Raw genomic sequence first — 22105 nt, 5'->3', positions numbered from 1 at the left:
CATCGAAGTCATTAATTTGTTGTCGTAGCGTCTTTGGATTTTACTTTTGACATCTCGATATATATTACGATTTGACACTAAGTCTGTGCCTATCTCATTAAAGAGTTTAGCCGCTTCTTCATGACTACCCAGAAAATTGTGGAGTATTTGCTTATCTCGCAACTCTTTAACATCTTGGGCTTGGTCAATTAGCATATCGAGAAATGCTACATAAGAGGAGACCCAAAAGTCATTTAGAAAATTTGGACACATTCGTAAGCGATCAAGTTCAAGAACATGGATGCAGTCGAGTCGTCCACTTGAATAGAAGGAAGCCTCAAAGTTCCAAGATTAAAAGTAATGTCTCTCAAACAACCCGTGCCACTAGGCCTCAACCGAATCCCTGCTGCTTTAAGCTCCTCAACACTACGGAAAAACTGCAAATCATGTACTTGTGTACATGAACAACAATTCTCAATTGGCTTAACAATGCACTCCATCAAGTTCTTAACTTTTTCAAGCGGCTCAGTTATGTATTCGAAAAATTTCTTAATTAGTTGTCGAACTATGGCGCATGACATTTGGTTTTCCTTATCATCAAATTGGAGTAGTCCTGTTCGCAAAAGGTCCAGAAGATGTATTGGATTTTCTTTTTGCAACAACTTATGTTCCAATTGCCCATGCTTCTCTCTTGGGGCCTTGATGATACCAAAGATGAACTTCTCAATTGATATTATCATTGGCGTTCGGTTACCCATGCAGTTTATTATTAATTTGAGGACTCTATAAGGAAGTTGGTTCTCCAATAAGAACAGATCTTGCCGTACATATACCAAGTAGTCAATTTTAATACCTTTTTCTTTGAACTCCTCAATCATGGTATCTTCCTCATCAGTCACAGTAAAATCTAAATAATGAAGTAGTGCACATCCATCCACAAAAAGCATCCATTGTTAGGAAACGATCCGGCTGCACAGTGGAAAACAAAAATTTTTTCGACCATGGATCATTCCTTAAAACCCAAAATCAGGGCACAGAAATTACAGTTTATATTTTACAAGAATCTGTAGAAAAAATAAATCTAAAGTTTAGATTCATACCCACGTTGGAGGCTCCATCAATATTGTCTCTGAACGTGTTTGCTACCGATCCAAGTGTAGGATCGAACGCACGAAGTCCACACGAAGACAATCACGAGGAACCAAGGAGGGATTTGCTAGATCCTCATTGGCCTTAAGAAATCAAGAAGAAAACAAGAACGTGTTTGATATTGGCACCAACCAAAACTGGCGTGGGAGAGTGTTTTGTGTTGTGTGTTTTTCTTTTTTAATCAAAAGGCAATCATATCAAAATCACACACACACTTTTCTTTTATAGGCAAACTAAGTTGCCCTATTCCCATATGGAATAGGCGTGGGCTTCAACCCAAACACCCCATGTTACCAAACACTCCCAATTAGATATTTTATTTATTTCATCATTATCTCAATTAAAATCAATTCCTCAATTAAAATCAATTATTAATATTTAATTAATAATATATTTAAATATGTGCGAACACACATTTAAACGTAATTTCACTTATTTAATTTTTCTAACAAATTAAATAAAGGCTATGACCTCAGCAAATTTAATTGCATAGTAAAATTACCAAAATACCCTTTCGCCTAAAAAGACGAAAACACCCTTCTTTCTTCTTGGCTCTTAAATTATCTTCTATGTGTGTGACCCATAGGCTCCTCATCATACCGGCAGTATATAGTATCGCGATTAACACCAATTAATCGTCTCACTAATACACAGACTAAGATTGACCCCTAGCAAGGCATCATGGCCACCCGATAGATTTGGATTCAACAAAGTAACTACCTGTCAACGATATGGTTACCGTGCAATTCGATCCTTTCATCATACGTTATCTCGACGAGACGAAGGCATAGAAATAGTGTCAACCTTCGGTTACTCTCGATATTATGTAGTCAGTTTCTAGATCAATGACCCCTATTATAAACTGGATAGAGCAACAACTCAATCCCATTGTGGCCACAGTTTTAGTGTCATTGTCATATACTAAATTACGCCATGAGATAATTTCTCCCGTACTTGGGAGTAATGAACCCTCTATCGATCCACCATAGTCTTGATACACTCCTCGATGCAGCCAATCACCACCGTATTGACAACTCTGAATAGAACTACGTTAGGCTAGTGTCAAACTACACCAATCGGTGCACAAGATGCTCTGGTGATCTCAAGTCTAAGGATCACATGCACCACCATTCGTTAGAGGATTTGTTCCATAGACACTAGGGTTACCATCTATATGGAATCCTCTGGTGGGTCAGTCCAGTGAACTTGCTGCGGTGTAATTGCCTACAGCAAGCACCCATGTGTTGCACCAGGTTGTCATCAAACAACCTTGACAAGTGAGATCTGTCACTGCCTTTCAACAGGGTCGTTTAACACTATGATAGTCTTACCGTATTATATGTGCCCTTACTTCAGAATAATACTAGGGCTACGGACATTTCTAGAATGGCCACCATATGTGCTCATAGGGTTCTCACTATCAAGATTTGAAACACTTGATACCCTCATCACGGTTCTACCATTCTAAGGACATATATCAATACATATTGCAATAATAATGGTTTACGCGATATAAAATAAAATGTCTTTTATTGATTAATGAATTATTACAAAGAGTCAATTCTACAATAATTGATTGGCTCTAGGGCACCTACTCTAACATCCATGCAAGTTAATTATCATCTGGGAATGGTGCGGTTGCATCCTCCTCATAGCACTCCCTCAGATCTTTGATCTCTCTCTTAACTTTGGAATATAATACTTCTTTATTTAGAGTATGCTTTTTGATGAATAGAGAAGCAAATTTGAGTTTTAACTTTTCTGTGTTCTTCAAATTTGGATTATTATGATGGTAAGGACCGATTGATATCATCCTTGGCTCATAGTGCTTGGTAAAATTTTTGTTGTCACGCAAGATAGATGGAACTTTTTGTATCTTTTGAGGACAATTCACTTGCACTATGGCATCATCCAAAGATTTGAACTTCTCCACAACACTATCAGTAATGAGTGACTTGACTTCGTCCTCAGTGATGTTGATTACATAGCTAAGATCCTCACTGTCTTTACTTCTTTGAGGTGTTCGTTCCCGCAATCAACGACCAGGTGGAAACATTGGAATGAAAGAGGGTTGTTCCTAAAATGAATATTATAAATTAGGCTTAATATTGAAGACAATGGTATTGATATAGTAATTTGATCCATTTTTCTAAATAAAGAAATATTGAGCCAAACATAAATGAGTAGCAAAACTCTTTATTTATAGAAAAGAGAAAGTTAATATGTGTGATGATGTGGCTTCTCATTTGCCATGGTGGAAGTCAACCTTTTATTTGTTTGGAGTCAAACATGTGGTGTGACGCCATTTTGGCTAAACCTAATTACTTATAATTGCATTTGTTCAACTATCACACTTTTCATCAACCTCCACTTCTGTAATAGCCGCCTTCTACTCAAATACTCATAAAACATGTACATAATCAAATACATATAAAGTAGTATAAAAAGTTGGGCCAAAATTTTTCTTTTATTAAACATATACATTCTTTATACAGAAAGTAATATTGTGTACAAAAACATCAAAACCAGGTGGACAGTGTACCCTTTTCCCTTCGCTTGTCGATGCCCATCCGACTATGTCCTCACCTAGAACCTGCAAAAACATGGAAAACCACGGAGTGAGCACAACTAATGCTCAGTAAATAAATCCGCTACTCATCTATCCCCGTAATTCTCTCTCTCTCTCTCTAATTCTTTCCTTACAATTCTCGCTTATTCTCTCTCTATACTTCTCTCTATTTTCTCTTTCTCATAACTCTTTTCTACTAACTCTCTCTTAGTAGTCACGACCTCATCTTACCGGAGGCACGGCCGGACTCGCTCCCTCTACATGACTTCTCCTCCTCATTCTAGCCGATCGGACTCGGTTATGCATGGATTTGGAACCCTTGGCCATATGAGTGTATAAACTCTCTCTCTCGGGTACTCTCAGGTATAGCCCTCATCCGCATGCACTTTCACAGCTACACCACTTCTCTCTCTCATACTCATGCCGCTCCTCAATGCGGTGTACATGCGGGAATACTCTACCCATTACTCACGTTCCCCATCGCACAACCTACTCTATTCTCTTTCTCTCTTTTTTCTCTAATTCTCTCATTTTCTTTACTATTAGAGTTGCTTATTCTCAACATTCCTACTCTTTCTCCAATGCTTATTTTAGTGTCACTTATACTCAAACTCTACTCTCTCTCAAGCTGTACGCCCCGCTTGAGGTACGTTGTTATGTTTCCTCTTTCGCCCTCATTTGAGTTGTTTTTGGTAACATTGTTTGATTGTCATTGGTATGAGTGTGTGTTGATTAATTGCCTTGAATGGGTTAAAAATAGAGAAGTGTAGTATGCCGAGCTTCGCCGGGCGAAGAAGAATCTTCGCCGCGGCGAAGATGTGTTGAAACCACCGGAAACCTCTGGACAGTTTCCCGCGGCGACAGAAGTTTCTTCGCCGCGGCGACGGGCCGATTTTCATGTTGGTTGAGTTTTAGATATTCTTCCCTAAGGGCAATTTGACCATTCTCCCCCTATTAGCAGGAAAAGTGGGGAGTTAATTGTAAGGATTTTTCATGAGAATATGTTGTTATGGGGGGGAGTTTGTAATGAATCAAAGGATATAGATGGAATTCCCAAAGAAGAGTAAGGGCAAAATGGGAATGCTTTGTTATATATTTCATTAAAGGAATTAGAATCAGAAAAACCCCTCATTTTCTTCTTCTCAAACGCACTTTCCCCTCTTTACTCCTCTCAACTTCTCTTCTCTTTTGATCAGGATTTCAAGGGGTTTTTGAAGTGATTAAGGGTGGAAAATCAACCTAAGGTCCCCTAAGGTAAGAATCTCTACTTAAGTTGTGTGATTTGGGAGTTTTAACCCATATTGAAGTTTGAGGGTTCATTCTTTTGGTTAAGATTAGAGGGAAGTCAAGCTAAACAAGTGAAAGGAAGAATTTGTGAAGTCTCTCCATAACAGGTAAGTAAAACCCAACCCAAATTGAGATTCATGAAATTTCTTGATTAGGTTTTTGATAGAAATGATGTATGTATGTGATGTACATGTAATATGCCATGTTGGATTATTAAATGGATTTCTATGCTTTATGAATGTTAATACCTTGTAAATATGAGAAATGGGTTGTTGGGTTGACAAGGTAGTTGAGATGGATTTGAAGGGTGTTATGAACCTTTTTAGAAGTGTTTTGTTTGACAGTTTTTTTAGGGCTTTGTGAGGGTTTTTCCCCATTTGGATGGTTAGGAAAGTTTTAGAATCATGGCTATGATAGAGCTTTATAGTGCACATGAGTTGTTTGATGAAATGCCTAATAGAGGTTTGAGTGTGAGTATGAACCTTAATTCTTGCAGCATTGCATGTTGGCATCTCATAAGTGCTTGGTGAAGTTGAACCATCCATAGGCACTAGTTTACATGGAAAGTGACCTAAGAAAGTGTAAGAGAATTGTGTATGAATTACCCTATGGTAGAGACTTGGTGGGTATAACTACTCTAAGGGTAGAAGCATTGAAAAATGCTACATGGAGTGAATTAGAAGAGTAGTATAGTTGGGATGATGCTTGTGATCATCACCCGACCATTATGGGAATCGGATTGATGCTTTGTGATCATCACCCAATAGCCTTAGAATGGTTGATGCTTTGTGATCGTCACCCAATTAATAGAAATGGGGTAGATGCTTTGTGATCACTACCCAATTAGTTATTAGATAAGTAGGTTGAGCTTTGTGATCATCATCCAACAGTTAGTAGAAACGGGTTGATGCTTTGTGCATCACCCGACAGTGACTAGAGACGGGTTAATGCTTGGTGATCGTTCCCAAAAGTCATAGGAACGGTAGGTGCAAGTGGTCCACCCGATAGTTAGAAAAACCGAGTAGGAGATTTGTGATCCCCACTCGGTAGTCAATAAGAATGGGTTGGTACTATGTGAATTCCACCCGATAGTCAGGGAGAGTGAGATGGTGCTGTGTGACACCCATCCGGCCGTCCCTCCGGTAAGATGAGGCCATGGTATTGTAGAAATAGAAACAGAAACAGAATGAGAGAAAGGAAAGAATTATGAGTCACACACGGGGACAGACAGTTAGAGAGTTTTACTTACTGAGCATTAATTGTGCTCACCCCGTTATTTTCCTTTGTGGATGCAGGTTTAGGTGTTGATGCGGTCGGAGGGGCGTTGGCAAGCGAGGAGCAATAGCTACACTGTTCCCCTATTTTTGTCTTTTAAAATGCATTTTTGTAAACAGTACTATTTGTGTATAAAAGACATATGTATTACAATGAAAGAAATTTTTGGGCCCAATTTTACATTGTTATTATGCTGCATTGTACTAGTTTTCAGTAGTTGTTACACAAGCTATTACCCAATACACAAATAATGCCACATGGTGGTCTATGCTCATTAATGCATTAGGAGATGCCATGTTGCAAGAATTAAGGTTGACTAATCATACTCATACTTCTCTTAGCATTTCATCAAACAACTCATGTACATATAAAAACTCTACTCTAATTACTACTCTACTTCATATCTAGCCATCCAAAATGGGAGAAAACTCCCTCATATACCCATAATCCCTGTCAAAGAAAGCACTTCCAAATAGGTTTACACAACTCTCCCAAAACTTCATCTAAATCTCCACTTCTCCATACACATTCAAACACTTCTCATACATGAAGTGTATCCAACAACCACAAAATAGCTACATCTCAACTAAATTTCTCATCAAGCATACTACGTACTTATACATACATACATACATCTCTACTCAATCTCTACTTAAAAGCTTATTCAAATCTCAACTTGGTTGATTACTTACCTTGTGAAAAAGTGACTTCTCTAGCACTTTTCCTTTCCCTTGTTGTCTTGTCTTCTCTCTACAACTCAAAACAACAATAAGAACAATAACAACCATATAAGACTTCAATATAACTATAAGCAAACTCACATCTAAAGCAAGAATCCTTACCTTAGGATGCTTGAGATGAACTCTGTACTCAAAATTACTCAAAAGCTCTCTTAAACCCCTTAGAAATCTTAGGAAAAATTGAAAGGAAAATTGAGAGAATTTAGAGTATGGGTATGGCGGTGGAAATGAAGGAAATGGAGGATTTATTTCACTTAACCCTTTTTAGCTCATAAGATAACCATCACTTCCCAACTTTGCCCTTGCTCTTCCTTGTAAATTCCATCTATATCCTTTGAGTCATTACACTCACACCCCCATACTAACCTATTCTCCATGAAATTTCCTTACATTTTACTCCTCACTTTTCCTGCTAATTAGGGGTAGAATGGTCATTGTGCCCCAAAAGGAAGAATTCTCTAGAAACTCAATACGCTTTTTGTCAAGCCCTTCGCCGCGGCGAAGAATCTTTCTTCGCCCCGGCGAAACTTTACAGAACCTACACCGTAGGTTGCAGGGCTTCATCGCCGCGGCGAAGCTTCTTCTTCGCCCCGGCGAAGTCTGTAACACAAAAACTTCGCCAAATTTTACAAATTTCAGGGCAACCACTCAACCAACTCACAATATCCATTCAACCAAGGGCCAAATACATATTATGAACACTAACCAAACTCAATTAAAGCTGAATCAATGAACATTTAAGCAATACCGCAAATCTTAAATGCGTACCTCAAGTGGGGCGTTACAATTCTCCCCCTCTTAAAAGAATTTCGTCCCCGAAATTCACACGAATAACTCCGGGAAGCGACTATGCATGTCTCGTTCTACCTCCCATGTCACTTCTTCACTAGCAAAATATTCTTGTTCCAGAGTTCTTTAATCCTTCGATCTAGAATTTGTACTAGACGTTCCTCATACATGAGGTTCTCTGTTAATTCAATGTCCTCTACCCTCAAGATATGGGAGGGATCACTTACATACTTTCGTAGCATTGAGACATGGAAAACATCATGCACCTTTTCCATACTAGGTGGAAGTGCCAATCTGTAGGCAACTTTACCCACTCGTTGCAATATCTCAAATGGACCTATGAATCTCGGTGCTAACTTCCCTTTGGTCCCGAAGCGCATCACTCGCTTGTAAGGGGAAACTCTCAAAAATACTTTGTCACCCACTTGAAATTCCACTTCTTTTCTCTTTAAATCGGCATAACTTTTCTGTCGGTCTTAGGCTTGTTTCATTCTTTTTCTGATTAGTCTTACATCCTCTATCATCTTCTGAGTCATATTTGGCCCAAGAGTAGTACTCAACTCATCCTTTTCACCTATCTCATCCCAATGTAGTGGAGACCTACATCGTCTACCATACAAAGCCTCGTAAGGCGCCATCTTAATTGTAGACTGATAACTGTTATTGTAGGCAAACTCCACCAACGGTAACATTTCATGCCATGACATTCTATAATCCATATAGCAAGTTCTCAACATATCCTCAAGTACCTGATTTGTTCTCTCTGTTTGGCCATCCGTCTGAGGATGATAGGCAGTATTGAATGCCAAATGGGCACCCAAATTTCTATGTAAACTAGTCCAGAAAGCTGAGACAAATCTTGAATCTCTGTCTGACACTATAATCTTGGGCACACCATGTAACCTGACTATCTCTTTCACATAAATTTGAGCCAACTAATCCGAGGTATTACTCTCCTTTACTGGAAGGAAATGGGCAAACTTAGTTAAGCGATCCACAATCACCCATATAGCATTATAACCTTTCTGTGCTCTAGGGAGACCTGTGATGAAATCCATTGAAATACTTTCCCATTTCCATTCCGGAATACTAAGTGGTTGAAGTAATCCTGACGGCCTTTAGTGTTATGCTTTTACCCGTTGACATGTCAGACATTTAGTTACAAACTCTGCTATATCTCTCTTCATACCTGGCCACCAGTAGCATTTCTTTACATCTTGATGCATTTTGGTTGCTCCAGGATGAGCAGTGTACGGTGTGTCATGAGCCTCCAAAAGAATTCTCTTTCTCAACTCATCATTCGGAGGAATGCACAACTGATTTCTGAAGTAAAGAACACCATCAACTAAGTGGAACTCCATTGTCTTGCCCTCAAGCACTTGCTGCATTACTCTCTAACACCACTCATCGGCCACTTGTTTCTCTTTAACTTCCTCCAATAAAGTAGACTGAATCTCTAACCTGGCAATCCTTCCCAGAATCACTTCAATCTGTTCTCTACATAACTCTTCTATTAGCTCTTTCTACTTGGTAAGCCGGGATAGATAGGCTTTTCTACTCAGGGCATCGGCTACTACATTGGCTTTCCCCGGTTGGTACTTGATTTCACATTCATAATCCTTAACAAGCTCTAACCATCTTCTTTGTCTCATATTCAGCTCCTTTTGAATGAAGAAGTACTTTAAACTCTTATGATCAGTGTAGATGTTACTCTTTGCACCATAAAGGTAATGCCTCCAAATTTTCAAAGCAAAGACCACGGCTGCCAGCTCTAAATCATGCATAGGGTATCTTGTCTCATACTCTTTCAATTGCCAAGAGGCATATGCTATCACCCTACCTAACTGCATTAACACTGCCCCAAGTCCTTGCAATGAGGCATCCGTGTAAATGTCATAATTTACCCCCTCTTGTGGTAACACTAATACTGGAACTGTTGTTAACCTCTTCTTCAACTCTTGAAAACATTTCTCACATGCTTCTGACCATGCAAAAGGAGTCTTATGTTTGGTAAGAGCCATCAATGGTTTAGCCAACTAGGCAAATCCCTCAACAAAACGTCTGTAGTAACCTGCCAGGCCTAAGAAACTTCTGACCTCTTTTACTGTCTTCAGCCTCTGCCACTCAAGGATTGCCTCCACCTTACTCAGGTCTACTGAAATCCGCTCCCTAGACACAGTATGGCCCAGAAATATTACTTGGTCGAGCCAAAACTCACACTTAGAAAATTTAGCATACAACTGCTTTTCCCTCAACCGTTGTAGCACTATTCTCAAATGTTCCTCATGCTCTTCTGTCAATGTGGAATAAACCAAAATATCATCAATGAACACCACGATGCACTGATCTAGACAGTCATGGAATACTCTGTTCATCAAATCCATAAAAACGGCTGGGGCATTTGTCAAGCCAAACGACATCACTACAAACTCATGGTGCCCATACCTTGTACGGAAAGTAGTCTTAGCTATATCCTGCTCAGCCACTCTTACTTGATGGTACCCTGACCTCAAATCAATCTTGGAGAATATTTTTGCTCCTTTCAATTGGTCAAACAAATCATTTATTCAAGGTAGTTGGTACTTATTCTTCACTGTCACCTTATTCAACTCTCTGTAATCAATACACATCCGTAGTGACCCGTCCTTCTTCTTAACAAATAGAATTGGAGCTCCCCAAGGAGAATGACTTGGTCGGATAAAACCTTTATCTAAAAGCTCTTGGAGTTGCTTCTTTAATTCCTGAAGCTCTGCTGGGGCCATTCGGTAAAGGGCTTTAGATATTGGTGCTGTTCCTGGTGCTAGTTCAATACTAAACTCAACCTCTCTTTCCGGTGGCAAACCTGGTAAGTCTTCCGGAAACACATCTAAAAATTCTTGAACTATTGGCACCCTCTGAATTTCTAGTTGTGGAACATCACCACTCTGCACTGCATGGGCAATATATCCGGAACACCCCTGTCTCAACATCTTTCTAGCCTTTACACTACTAATCAACATACTCAACTAATGGCCCTCTTCAAAACTAAACTTATCTCCACTATCGAGATTAAATCTTGCTTTCTTCTTCTGACAATCAATCTCTACTCCATACCTCCCTAGGAAATCCATGCCTAATATCACATTAAAGTCAGGCATATCAAAAACTATTAAATCACCTACTAACTCTCAACCTTGGATCACTACGGACTCTCCTAATAACATTTCCTGAGTCAACACGCTCACCCCATCAGGTAACTCTATCTTAATAGGGTGACTTACTCTGATAGGTTTCAAACCTAATCTCTCTATCATTCCATGAGATATAAAAGAATGGGTAGCCCCAGAATCAATTAAAGCATATAAGGAAACAGCGTGGAATAACAACTGACCGATTACAGCTGACGGACTGGCTTCGGCTTCACCCTATTCCATGGTAAAAACTCTGGCATTGGTACCTCTAGAAGTCTGAGCTACAGGTGGAAGAGGAGCCGGTGGAAGGGGAACTTTACAATCCCTCATCAGATGCCCTGGCTGTCAGCACCTGTAACATACATTTCTATCCCTCAAACACTCTCCTGTATGGTTCCTCCCGCATTTAGCGCAAAGGGGAAACCCTTCAGTCCTGGGCTGCTTGTTCTGCCAGTCTCTCTTGTTCCTTTTGGGTTGAAACTTCTTTTTGGCCCTTACATCTCTGTTCCTTGTGACATCTACTCTTTCCCTCTGTAAAGTAGTGGATGGTTCACTGGGTATCGCTGGAGGTAACCCTTCTGTAAGATATTTGTTTACATATATCTCTACCCTTAAAACCCTTGCTAGAGCTTTACTGTAGGTATGAGGGGGCTCGGCTCCTGTCATAACATCTCGGGTAATATCTGATCTCAACCTTTGCACAAACTTATCTCTCCTTAACTCCGGTATATACACTATCCCGGGTGCAAAACGAGCAAGGGAGTTGAATCTTACTAAATATTCTTTCACAGTACTAGTCCCCTACTTCAGATGAATGAACTCTTGGACTTTTTCATGTACTCGATCTTCTGTTCGATACTCAGCCTCAAACAATCTTCTGAATTCTTCCCAGGTCATCGAGGCCATATCATGAGTCTCCTCTATTAATTCCCACCAAATTCGAGCATCTCCCTTAAATAAGAAACTAGCGTATCTGATCATTTCTCTATCATTCATAGGAAACAGTGCTGCCGTCTGCTCTACGGACTTAAACCACTCCTCTGCCTCTAGCGGGTCCCTCGTACCCCTAAACGCTGGCGGCTGATGCTGTTGTGCAAGCCCCTGAATAGGATCAACCCGAGTCTATACTGTCTGAGGTACCAGCCCTTCTCGCTCTTGTCTGGTGGGCAGTACTCCACTAGGGGTCTCGGTTTTCTCCTGAACAACTCTCCTTTGACTCTCCGCTAATACCTACTGAACAATGGTTCAAATCATTGTCTCATCAAGGATAGGGGGAGTTGGTTCTGGTGGGTCAGAGGATTCTCCCTCGTTCATCACACTCTTATCCTTTCTCCTGTTACTACGCCTTATCTACAAAACAGCCATACTTGATCAATGTAAAGGGACACTTAACATAAGGAAAGAATTAATGTACATAGTTGGCTCTCGGACATCGTAGCGATGAGAATGGTACACTATCAAATCCCAAAATCTCGGCTTTGATACCAAAAATGTAATAGCTACTTTCTACTCAAATACTCATAAAACATGTACATAATCAAATACATATAAAGTAGTATAAAAAGTTGGGCCAAAATTTTTCTTTTATTAAACATATACATTCTTTATACAAAAAGTTATATTGTGTACAAAAACATCAAAACCAGGTGGACAGTGTAGCCATTTCCCTTCGCTTGTCGATGCCCATCCGACTATGTCCTCACCTAGAACCTGCAAAAACATGGAAAACCACGGGGTGAGCACAACTAATGCTCAGTAAATAAATCCGCTACTCATTTATCCCCGTAAGTCTCTCTCTCTCTCTCTCTAATTCTTTCCTTATAATTCTCGCTTATTCTCTCTCTTATACTTCTCTCTATTTTCTCTTTCTCATAACTCTTTTCTACTAACTCTCTCTTTAGTAGTCACGACCTCATCTTACCGGAGGCACGGCCGGGACTCGCTCCCGCTCTACGTGACTTCTCCTCCTCATTCTAGCCGATCAGACTCGGTTATGCATGGATTTGGAACCCTTGGCCATATGAGTGTATAAACTCTCTCTCTCGGGTACTCTCAGGTATAGCCCTCATCCGCATGCACTTTCACAGGCTACACCACTTCTCTCTCTCATACTCATGCCGCTCTCTCAATGCGGTGTACATGCAGGAATACTTTACCCATTACTCATGGGTTCCCCATCGCACAACCTACTCTATTCTCTTTTCTCTCTTTTATTCTCTAATTCTCTCTTTTTCTTTACTATTAGAGTTGCTTATTCTCAACATTCTCTACTCTTTCTCCAATGCTTATTCTTAGTGTCACTTATACTCAAAAGACTCTACTCTCTCTCAAGCTATTACCCAATACACAAATAATGCACATGGGTGGTCTATGCTCATTAATGCAATTAGGAGATGCCATGTTGCAAGAATTAAGGTTGACTAATCATACTCATACTTCTCTTAGGCATTTCATCAAACAACTCATGTACATATAAAAACTCTACTCTAATTACTACTCTACTTCATATCTAGCCATCCAAAATGGGAGAAAACTCCCTCATATAACCATAATCCCTGTCAAAGAAAGCACTTCCAAATAGGTTTACACAACATCTCCCAAAACTTCATCTAAATCTCCACTTCTCCATACACATTCAAACACTTCTCATACATGAAGTGTATCCAACAACCACAAAATAGCTACTCATCTCAACTAAATTTCTCATCAAGCATACTACGTACTTATACATACATACATACATCTCTACTCAATCTCTACTTAAAAGCTTATTCAAATCTCAACTTGGTTGGATTTACTTACCTTGTGAAAAAGTGACTTCTCTAGCACTTTTCCTTTCCCTTGTTGTCTTGTCTTCTCTCTACAACTCAAAACAACAATAAGAACAATAACAACCATATAAGACTTCAATATAACTATAAGCAAACTCACATCTAAAGCAAGAATCCTTACCTTAGGATGCTTGAGATGAACTCTGTACTCAAAATTACTCAAAAGCTCTCTTAAACCCCTTAGAAATCTTAGGAAAAATTGAAAGGAAAATTGAGAGAATTTAGAGTATGGGTATGGCGGTGGAAATGAAGGAAATGGAGGATTTATTTCACTTAACCCTTTTTAGCTCATAAGATAACCATCACTTCCCAACTTTGCCCTTGCTCTTCCTTGTAAATTCCATCTATATCCTTTGAGTCATTACACTCACACCCCCATACTAACCTATTCTCCATGAAATTTTCTTACATTTTACTCCCCACTTTTCCTACTAATTAGGGGTAGAATGGTCATTGTGCCCTAAAAGGAAGAATTCTCTAGAAACTCAATACACTTTTTGTCAAGCCCTTCGCCGCGGCGAAGAATCTTTCTTCGCCCTGGCGAAACTTTACAGAACCTACACCGTAGGTTGCAGGGCTTCATCGCCGCGGCGAAGCTTCTTCTTCGCCCCGGCGAAGTCTGTAACACAAAAACTTCGCCAAATTTTACAAATTTCAAGGCAACCACTCAACCAACTCACAATATCCATTCAACCAAGGGCCAAATACATATTATGAACACTAACCAAACTCAATTAAAGCTGAATCAATGAACATTTAAGCAATACCGCAAATCTTAAATGCGTACCTCAAGTGGGGCGTTACAACTTCTCTCCTCTCTGTTTTGTTCGATAGCTCATGACCCAAAGGGAAAGTTCCAGAATCAATTTCATCTTACAGCTATGGAGGAATCGAAGACAGGGGGATGACGATCAAGGAAGGGAGCATGTGTATTTAACACATACTGATGTTGAAGAAAGAGGCAGATCTCATATGGGAGAAAACCTAGGGTTTTCGAATTTGGGTGTGCTTTCCTTATCGTAATCTTTTATGTTCTGATCTGATCATTATTTTGTACTGTGTTGGTTGATAATGGAATACCCTATTGTGAGCCTTGGAGAGTGGATGTAGGCTGCAAAGCCGAACCACTACAATTGTTGTCTTGATTATACTGGCTTGCTTTTCTTTTTTTCTTCATTTGCTCATAGCTCTATTTACTGATCCTAAATTGATTACTGATTATTGAATTACTTAAGGTCAGTAAACCTTAGAGTTCTAAGAAATTGGTATCAGAGCTAGATTGAATGTCTAGTTAGGGTTTCACTGTTTTAATCATGCCTAATTCTATTTTGGGTTTTCTTAACCGATCACTTATCTATTGCTGTGTGTTTTTTTTCGAATCTGTGAGGAAAAAAAAAAAACACACATGTCGACTAAGTTTGAGCTTGAAAAGTTTACAGGTGAAAATGATTTTGGATTATGGAAAATGAAGATGGAAGCAGTGTTGATTAAAGAGGGCTTGGCTCTAGCTTTGAAAAGAGAAGTCGAGTTACCTAACACCTTAACCACTACAGAACAGCAAGATATGTTGAACAAGGACAAAAGCTCACTGATCCTCGGCTTGGGAGACAAAGTAATCCGAGAAGTCAAGAAGGAAAAGACTACTGCAGAGATATGGACCAGGTTAGATTCCCTTTACCAGTCAAAAACTGTTCCTAATAGATTATTTCTAAAACAGAGTTTATTTAGGTTTAAGATGGATGAACAAAAATCACTAAAGGCTAATAAGGATGACTTTCTTAAGATTATACAAGACTTACAAAGTATCTCAGTTGAAATTGATGATGAGGATCAAGCTGTGATCCTGTTAAATTCTTTACCCAAAACCTACTCGAATTTTGTAGAAACTTTGAAATATGGTAGGCAAACTCTGAAACTAGAAGAAGTACTAGAGGCTATCTCAGCTAAGGACACTGCAAATAGGATTAGAGAAGGAAATATGAGTGATGGTGAAGGTCTTGTAGTCATAGGAAGATCTGATAAGAAGAATTGGAAAAAGGGGGACAGAATAGTCATAGGTTAAAATCCAAAACTGGGAAACGGAAGTGTTTTTTCTGTCATAAGGAAGGTCACCTTAAGAGAGACTGTCCTGAGAGAAAGAAAAAGAAATATGAGAAAGAGGGTGATAGAGGTAGTGTAGGGGTAGTATCAGAGGGTTATGAGAGTTCAAAGGTCCTATTATTTCAGAAGGCAAGACTAGTGATGAATGGATTTTAGACATTGGCTGCACCTATCATGTGACACCTAATAAGGAGTGGTTTAGCTCGTTTCAACTCTTAGATGGGGGAAAAGTGATGATGGAGAACAATGTTGTCTATCATATTAAGGGAAAGGATCTGTTAAGTTGAAGCACCATAATGGATTAACTAAAACTCTTGCTGATGTTAGATATATCCCTAACCTCAAAAGAAACCTTATCTCTCTTGGAACTTTAGACTCTATAGTTCTAAGCTATAAGGCTGCTAATGGGAGTCTTAGTGTTTTGAAAGGGTCTTTGATTGTTATGAAGGCTGAAAAGAAGAATGGTCTGTATGTGTTGAAAGGTAGAACTGATAGTGGAGTGGCTGCTATTGGATCACCTAAGGAGCTAGATAAAACCACCTTGTGGCACCAAAGACTTGCCCATGTCAGTGAAAGGGGTCTAGGAGAACTTAATAAGCAAAACTTACTATGTGGAGATAAAACAGAAACCTGACATTTTGTGAGCATTGTATATTTGGAAAAATGAGTAGAGTGAAATTTGCGACTGGACAACACTTCTCAAAATCACCACTTGAGTATGTGAATTCTGATGTATGGGGTCCATCTAGGCATTATTCACTTGGAGGATGTAGGTACTTTATGAGCCTTGTAGATGACTACTCTAGTATGTTTGGATTTATTTCCTCAAAACCAAGGATGAAGCTTTTCCTAGATTTAGGGAATGGAAAACTATGGTTGAAAATCAAAGTGGAAAAAAACTAAAAAAGTTGAGAACTGACAATGGTTTAGAATTTGTCAATGAAGAGTTCAATAATTACTGTAGAGTTCATGGGATAGTTAGACATAAGACAATGAGACTCACTCCATAATAGAATGGTCTCTGTGAGAGGATGAATAAAGCCATTCTAGACAAGGTAAGAAGCATTCTGTCATGTTCTAAACTTTCGGTTAAGTTTTGGGTAGAAGCAGCCCATACTATGGTCTATCTGATAAATATAACGTCTTCTTCAGCTATAGGCTTTAAGGTTCCACTTGAGAGATGGATTGGTCATCCTGTAAACCTGGAAAATCTTAGAGTCTTTGGGTGTCTTACTTATGTTCATATAAAAGATGATAAATTAAAACCTAGAACCATTAAATGCATCTTCTTAGGATATCCAGATAGGATTAAAGACTATAAGTTTGGAATTTAGAATCTAAGAAGTGTATTGTGAGTAGAGATGTCATTTTCAGAGAAAATATCCTACATGGTTTAGGAGGTAAATCTGATGAATCTGAGGGCTGCCATCCAGGATTAGAACACTTAGAACTGGAAGTGCAGGACTCCAGTTTAAGTCCAAGTTTGAATCAAGGTGGAGTTGAGGAATTAAATACTCATGAGAATGAACCAAATGTTGATCATGAAGTAGGTTAGGAGGCTCCAAGTGTAGATGTATCAAACTTGACAGATTATCAATTATCAAAAGATAGAATTAGGTGAACAATCAGACCTCCCAACAGACTAGGTTATGCAGACCTGGTTGCATATGCACTTCAGGTGGAGGGAGAGATGAATGATGAACCTAAGACATTCCATGAAGCAGTTTTAGGATCTGAAAAGTTATAATGGAAGAAAGCCATTGAAGAAGAATTTGATTCTCTAATGAAGAATAATACATGGATTTTGGTTGATAAACCAAAAGATTGTAGAGTGGTCAAATGCAAATGGATCTTCAAAAGAAAACTAGGTTTAACAGCTCAAGAAGCACCTAGGTACAAGGCTAGGTTAGTTGCAAAAGGATTTACACAAGTAGAGGGGATTGATTATAATGAAATCTTTTCTCTAGTGGTCAAACATACATCCATCAGGGTACTGCTCTCTCTTGTAGTTCAATTCCCTGGAATTAGAACAACTCGATGTGAAGACAACTTTCTTGCATGGGGATTTGGAAGAAAGCATCTTAATGGAGCAACCTGAAGGATACAACAGTGCTTCAGGTAAAGTTTGTCTGTTAAAAAAAAACATCATATGGTTTGAAACAGTCACCACGACAGTGGTATAAGAAATTTGATTCTTTTATGATAGAAATTGGGCTTAAGATATGTAATTTTGACAACTGTTTTTATTTTAAAAGAATCTCTGAACTAACTCAAATTTGTTTACTGTTGTATGTAGATGATATGCTTGTGGCATGCCATGATAAATCTGAGCTGTGTCGACTGAAGAAGTTACTAAACACCAAGTTTGAAATGAAAGAGCTGGGCTAGGCTCAAAAAATTCTTGGTGTTTCTATTATCAGAAATAGAACTTCTGGAAGTCTGAAGTTAGTACAGCGGGACTATGCTAAGAAAATCCTGCAAAAATTCAATTTGCAAGATGCTAAGTCTGATCAAACTCCTCTTGGTGCTTACCTAAAGCTTTCACATGAGCAGAGTCCACGGACTAAAAAAGAGAAGCTGCAGATGGCAGAAATTCCTTATGCAAGTGCATTAGGAAGCTTGATGTACCTAATGGTGTGTTCAAGACCAGACTTAGGCTTTGCTGTAAGTCTAGCAAGCAGATTTATGAGCAATCCAGGAAAGTCTCACTGGATGGCTCTGAAATGGATCATGAGATATTTGCAGGGAACCAGATCAATGGGCATTTTCTTTAAGAAAAAACAGAGTTATGATGTTTGTGTTGAGGGTTTTTCTGATGCAGATTATGCAGGAGATGTGGATAGGAGGAAGTCAACATCCAGATTTGTTTTCACTTTGTGGGGAAATACTATCACTTGGAAATTCAAGCTACAACATATGGTTGCTTTGTCTTCAATAGAGTCAGAATATGTAGCATTAACTGAGGCAGCAAAGGAAACTACCTGGTTGAAATGGCTGGTAAATGAGTTGGATATTGAGCAATAGATAGTAAAGATAAACAGTGACAGCCAGAGTGCAATCCACCTCGGCAAAAACCAAGTATTCCACGAAAGAACCAAACAAATAGATGTTCACCTTCATTTCATTAGGGAAATGATTAAAAGAAGGGAAATCGAGATTGAAAAAATTGATGGTTCTTATAATCCTACTGATATGTTCACAAAACCTATCCCAGTTGAAAAACACAAGCTCTGTATGAGCCTGCTTCAAGTTCTAGAGTGAACATATGAATTCAAAGGCCACATATGGTGACAAATCAAGAAGCCAAGGTGGAGAATTGTGATGATGTGGCTTCTTATTTGCCACGGTGGAAGTCAGCCTTATATTTGTTTGGAGTCAAACATGTAGTGCGGTTTCATTTTGGCTAAACCCAATTACTTATTGCATTTGTTCGACTATCACACTTTTTAGCAGCCTCCACTTCTCTCCTCTCTGTTTTGTTCAATAGCTCATGACCTAAAGAGAAAGTTCCAGAATCGATTTCATCTTATGGTTATGGAGGAATCGAAGACAGGTGGATGACGATCGAGGAAAAGAGCATGTGTATTTAACACATGCTGATGTTGAAGAAAGAGGCAGATCTCATATTGGAGAAAACCTAGGGTTTTCGGATTTGGGTGTGTTCTTTCCTTATTGTAATCTTTTGTGTTCTGATCTGATCATTATTCTGTACTGTGTTGGTTGATAATGGAATACCCTATTGTGAGCCTTGGAGAGTGGATTAGGCTGCAAAGTCGAACCACTATAATTGTTGTGTCTTGATTGTGCTAGCTTGCAATTCTTTTTTTCTTCATTTGCTCATAGCTCAATTTACTGATCCTAAATTGATTACTGATTATTGAATTACTTGAAGTCAATAAACAATAGAGTTCTAACAATATGTTAATTGAGTTCTTATTTCATATGGAATACTTATTTTTGAGATTGGAAACCAAAGTTCTAGAATATGCACTTTTCGACCTATAAAAAAACTATGATTATCCAATTAAAATAGGCATACATACATAGAGATTCAAGTGTGAGTAAAGAGTTAATTAAAAAGAGATAATAAATGGAGACTAGAGAAAAATAGAGTTTCTTTTAAGGGAATTGAAAGTGTCAGTTGAGAGAATGTGAATAAGAGTTAGGATTTAGGGTTGTGTGTCTGTGTGTATCTTTTTTTTTTTTTTTTTCAAACTTGAGTTTGTTAGACTTGTAGAAATTGATTAACCATATTTGGTGTACGAGTGTATGTACGAATAGTTGTGCTCAACCACATAAATGCTCGTTTGATTAATTTTTCTTAAGTCAAATATTAATTATCTCTAATATTTCATTGCATTTATATGTATTTTCTTTTACATTATGTGAGTTTCAATTTATTTTTAATTTTATTAGTTTTTGCATTGAAGTTTTATTAGTCTTCTGATTTTTTTTTTCCTTCTATTACTTCTAATTTGACATAAAATTCAATTAATTTTAACCGATCTGCCCACAATCATGATTCAGTCTTTCCTTTACTCTCCTTAGAATTAGTTAATTGTTACTATATAAAAAAAAAAAAAAATTAAGGAATTCCTAATAAGCAATAATAATTGTTATCTCTTTATATGAATTTTTAGTTTTCAAGTTTGACAATTATATTGTATATTTTGAATATTAATATTCTTAATTACGTTGTTACTTCACACAAATTTCTGGATTCATCAGTATATATAATTATTTTAATTACATGTGAGGAGAAGTTGCTCATGATTTATAATACCTCAAGATCTTACCAATGTTTTCAGAAGCCGTAATAGAAATCACAGTTCATATAAAGAGACAACACTTATTATAGCTTGCCACATGTTTGTCTATATAACCAAATTATTTTTCTATTTTATTATTACGTGTTACATTTTGATCTTAGTTGCTCTACGAAATTCTCGGCAACTGTAAATCAGAGTATAATGAGTTAAAAAAAAAAATCACTTTTTTGTTTTTTTAAAATTCAAAACAATCTTTTGATTTAAAATAAAATTAAGGAGTATAAACTCTCTCTTATTACTCAATATCATAAAATGAATATAGAAATCAAACTCATAATTAAATATGAACCAATCAAGTAAGGCTGCAACTGAATAATTGGTCTTATCACAGGTGGTGGTGGTGCTGGTTTATAAAAAGGGCTCATGACTTGATCGCCTCCAGCTGTTTCGCCTTTTCGTTTCCCAGAACCTTGCTTGATGTAGATCTAATAATGTTAAGTGTGTTTGCACAGCATGCAGTAGTGTTTCGACTTTTGATTACCGCGGTCTTAGGATTTTTAATACTAACAAAAGTGGCAAGGGCGTAGCGGAGGTGGTTCAAATGGGCTAAGCTTTTAAAATCTATGGACATAAGAAAAGTTTCCAAGTTATTATTTGAGTGGAAAGCTACTTCTATGATATCATATATGAATGGGTTTTGATTGTGAAGAGTTTGGAGGACAACTTATTGAAGAAACTCTCGTATCTTACTTGATGACGAAATCTTCTATTGCAACAATAAGTTTCGAATAATGAGGAGTTTGAAGTTTCGAATTTTTCTTGGAAAATCTTAATAATTTACTTTGGAAGAGAAAGCAAAGAAAAGGACAATTTGGTGATGGCCAAATGAGCTCTACCACTTTTAAATACTCAATTTCATGTTGAGTTTGTGCTTCTTCTATTCTTTATCACTTTACTGATTGTCTCTTCTACTCTTAGAACTTTCCTATCCATACTCATTCTAATAAAATTGCTTTCCCTATTCACAACTTTTTCTTTTTTGTTTGCTCCGACAGATTCTTGAAAATTATTGCACCAAAGTAATTAATTAAGTGACTTTGGGGTCTTAATAATCTTATGGATCTATGAAAATAGGGGATAACTTCCCACCCAAGGTTTGGCGTTATTCGTTGCCCACCCACTAAGTTTGAGAAAAAAAACAATTTTCCACCTATCATTAAAATCCGTTAGTGGGATCTATCAATTGACATAGTATAATGTAATCAGTCTAAAGACAAATATACCTTTTACTATTTGAATCCAAATCTAAATTCTTACCCAAATAAAAACCCATGGCCACTCGAGCCCACCAAAATCCCAACCAAAACCCAAAGAAACTCTCACTCTCACTTACTCTCCTAGTCTCTCTTCTCATTTTCGCTTCAATCTTCCTCCTCCTTACCATCTC

At 38.1% G+C, this 22105-nt stretch overlaps 1 protein-coding gene across 1 annotated transcript; it reads right to left on the bottom strand.

Annotated features, from left to right (window-relative positions):
- Nucleotides 1–233: 233 nt before the first annotated feature.
- Nucleotides 234–926, bottom strand: LOC116129817. Its single transcript, XM_031415544.1, has one exon. It carries the CDS (start codon nt 924–926, stop codon nt 234–236), a length of 693 nt encoding a protein of 230 aa, XP_031271404.1.
- Nucleotides 927–22105: the final 21179 nt, after the last annotated feature.

This window comes from Pistacia vera, unplaced genomic scaffold, assembly GCF_008641045.1.
Source record: "Pistacia vera cultivar Batoury unplaced genomic scaffold, PisVer_v2 Contig214, whole genome shotgun sequence".
NCBI classification, from domain to species: domain Eukaryota; kingdom Viridiplantae; phylum Streptophyta; class Magnoliopsida; order Sapindales; family Anacardiaceae; genus Pistacia; species Pistacia vera.
This window is presented reverse-complemented; position numbering and strand designations above follow the sequence as displayed.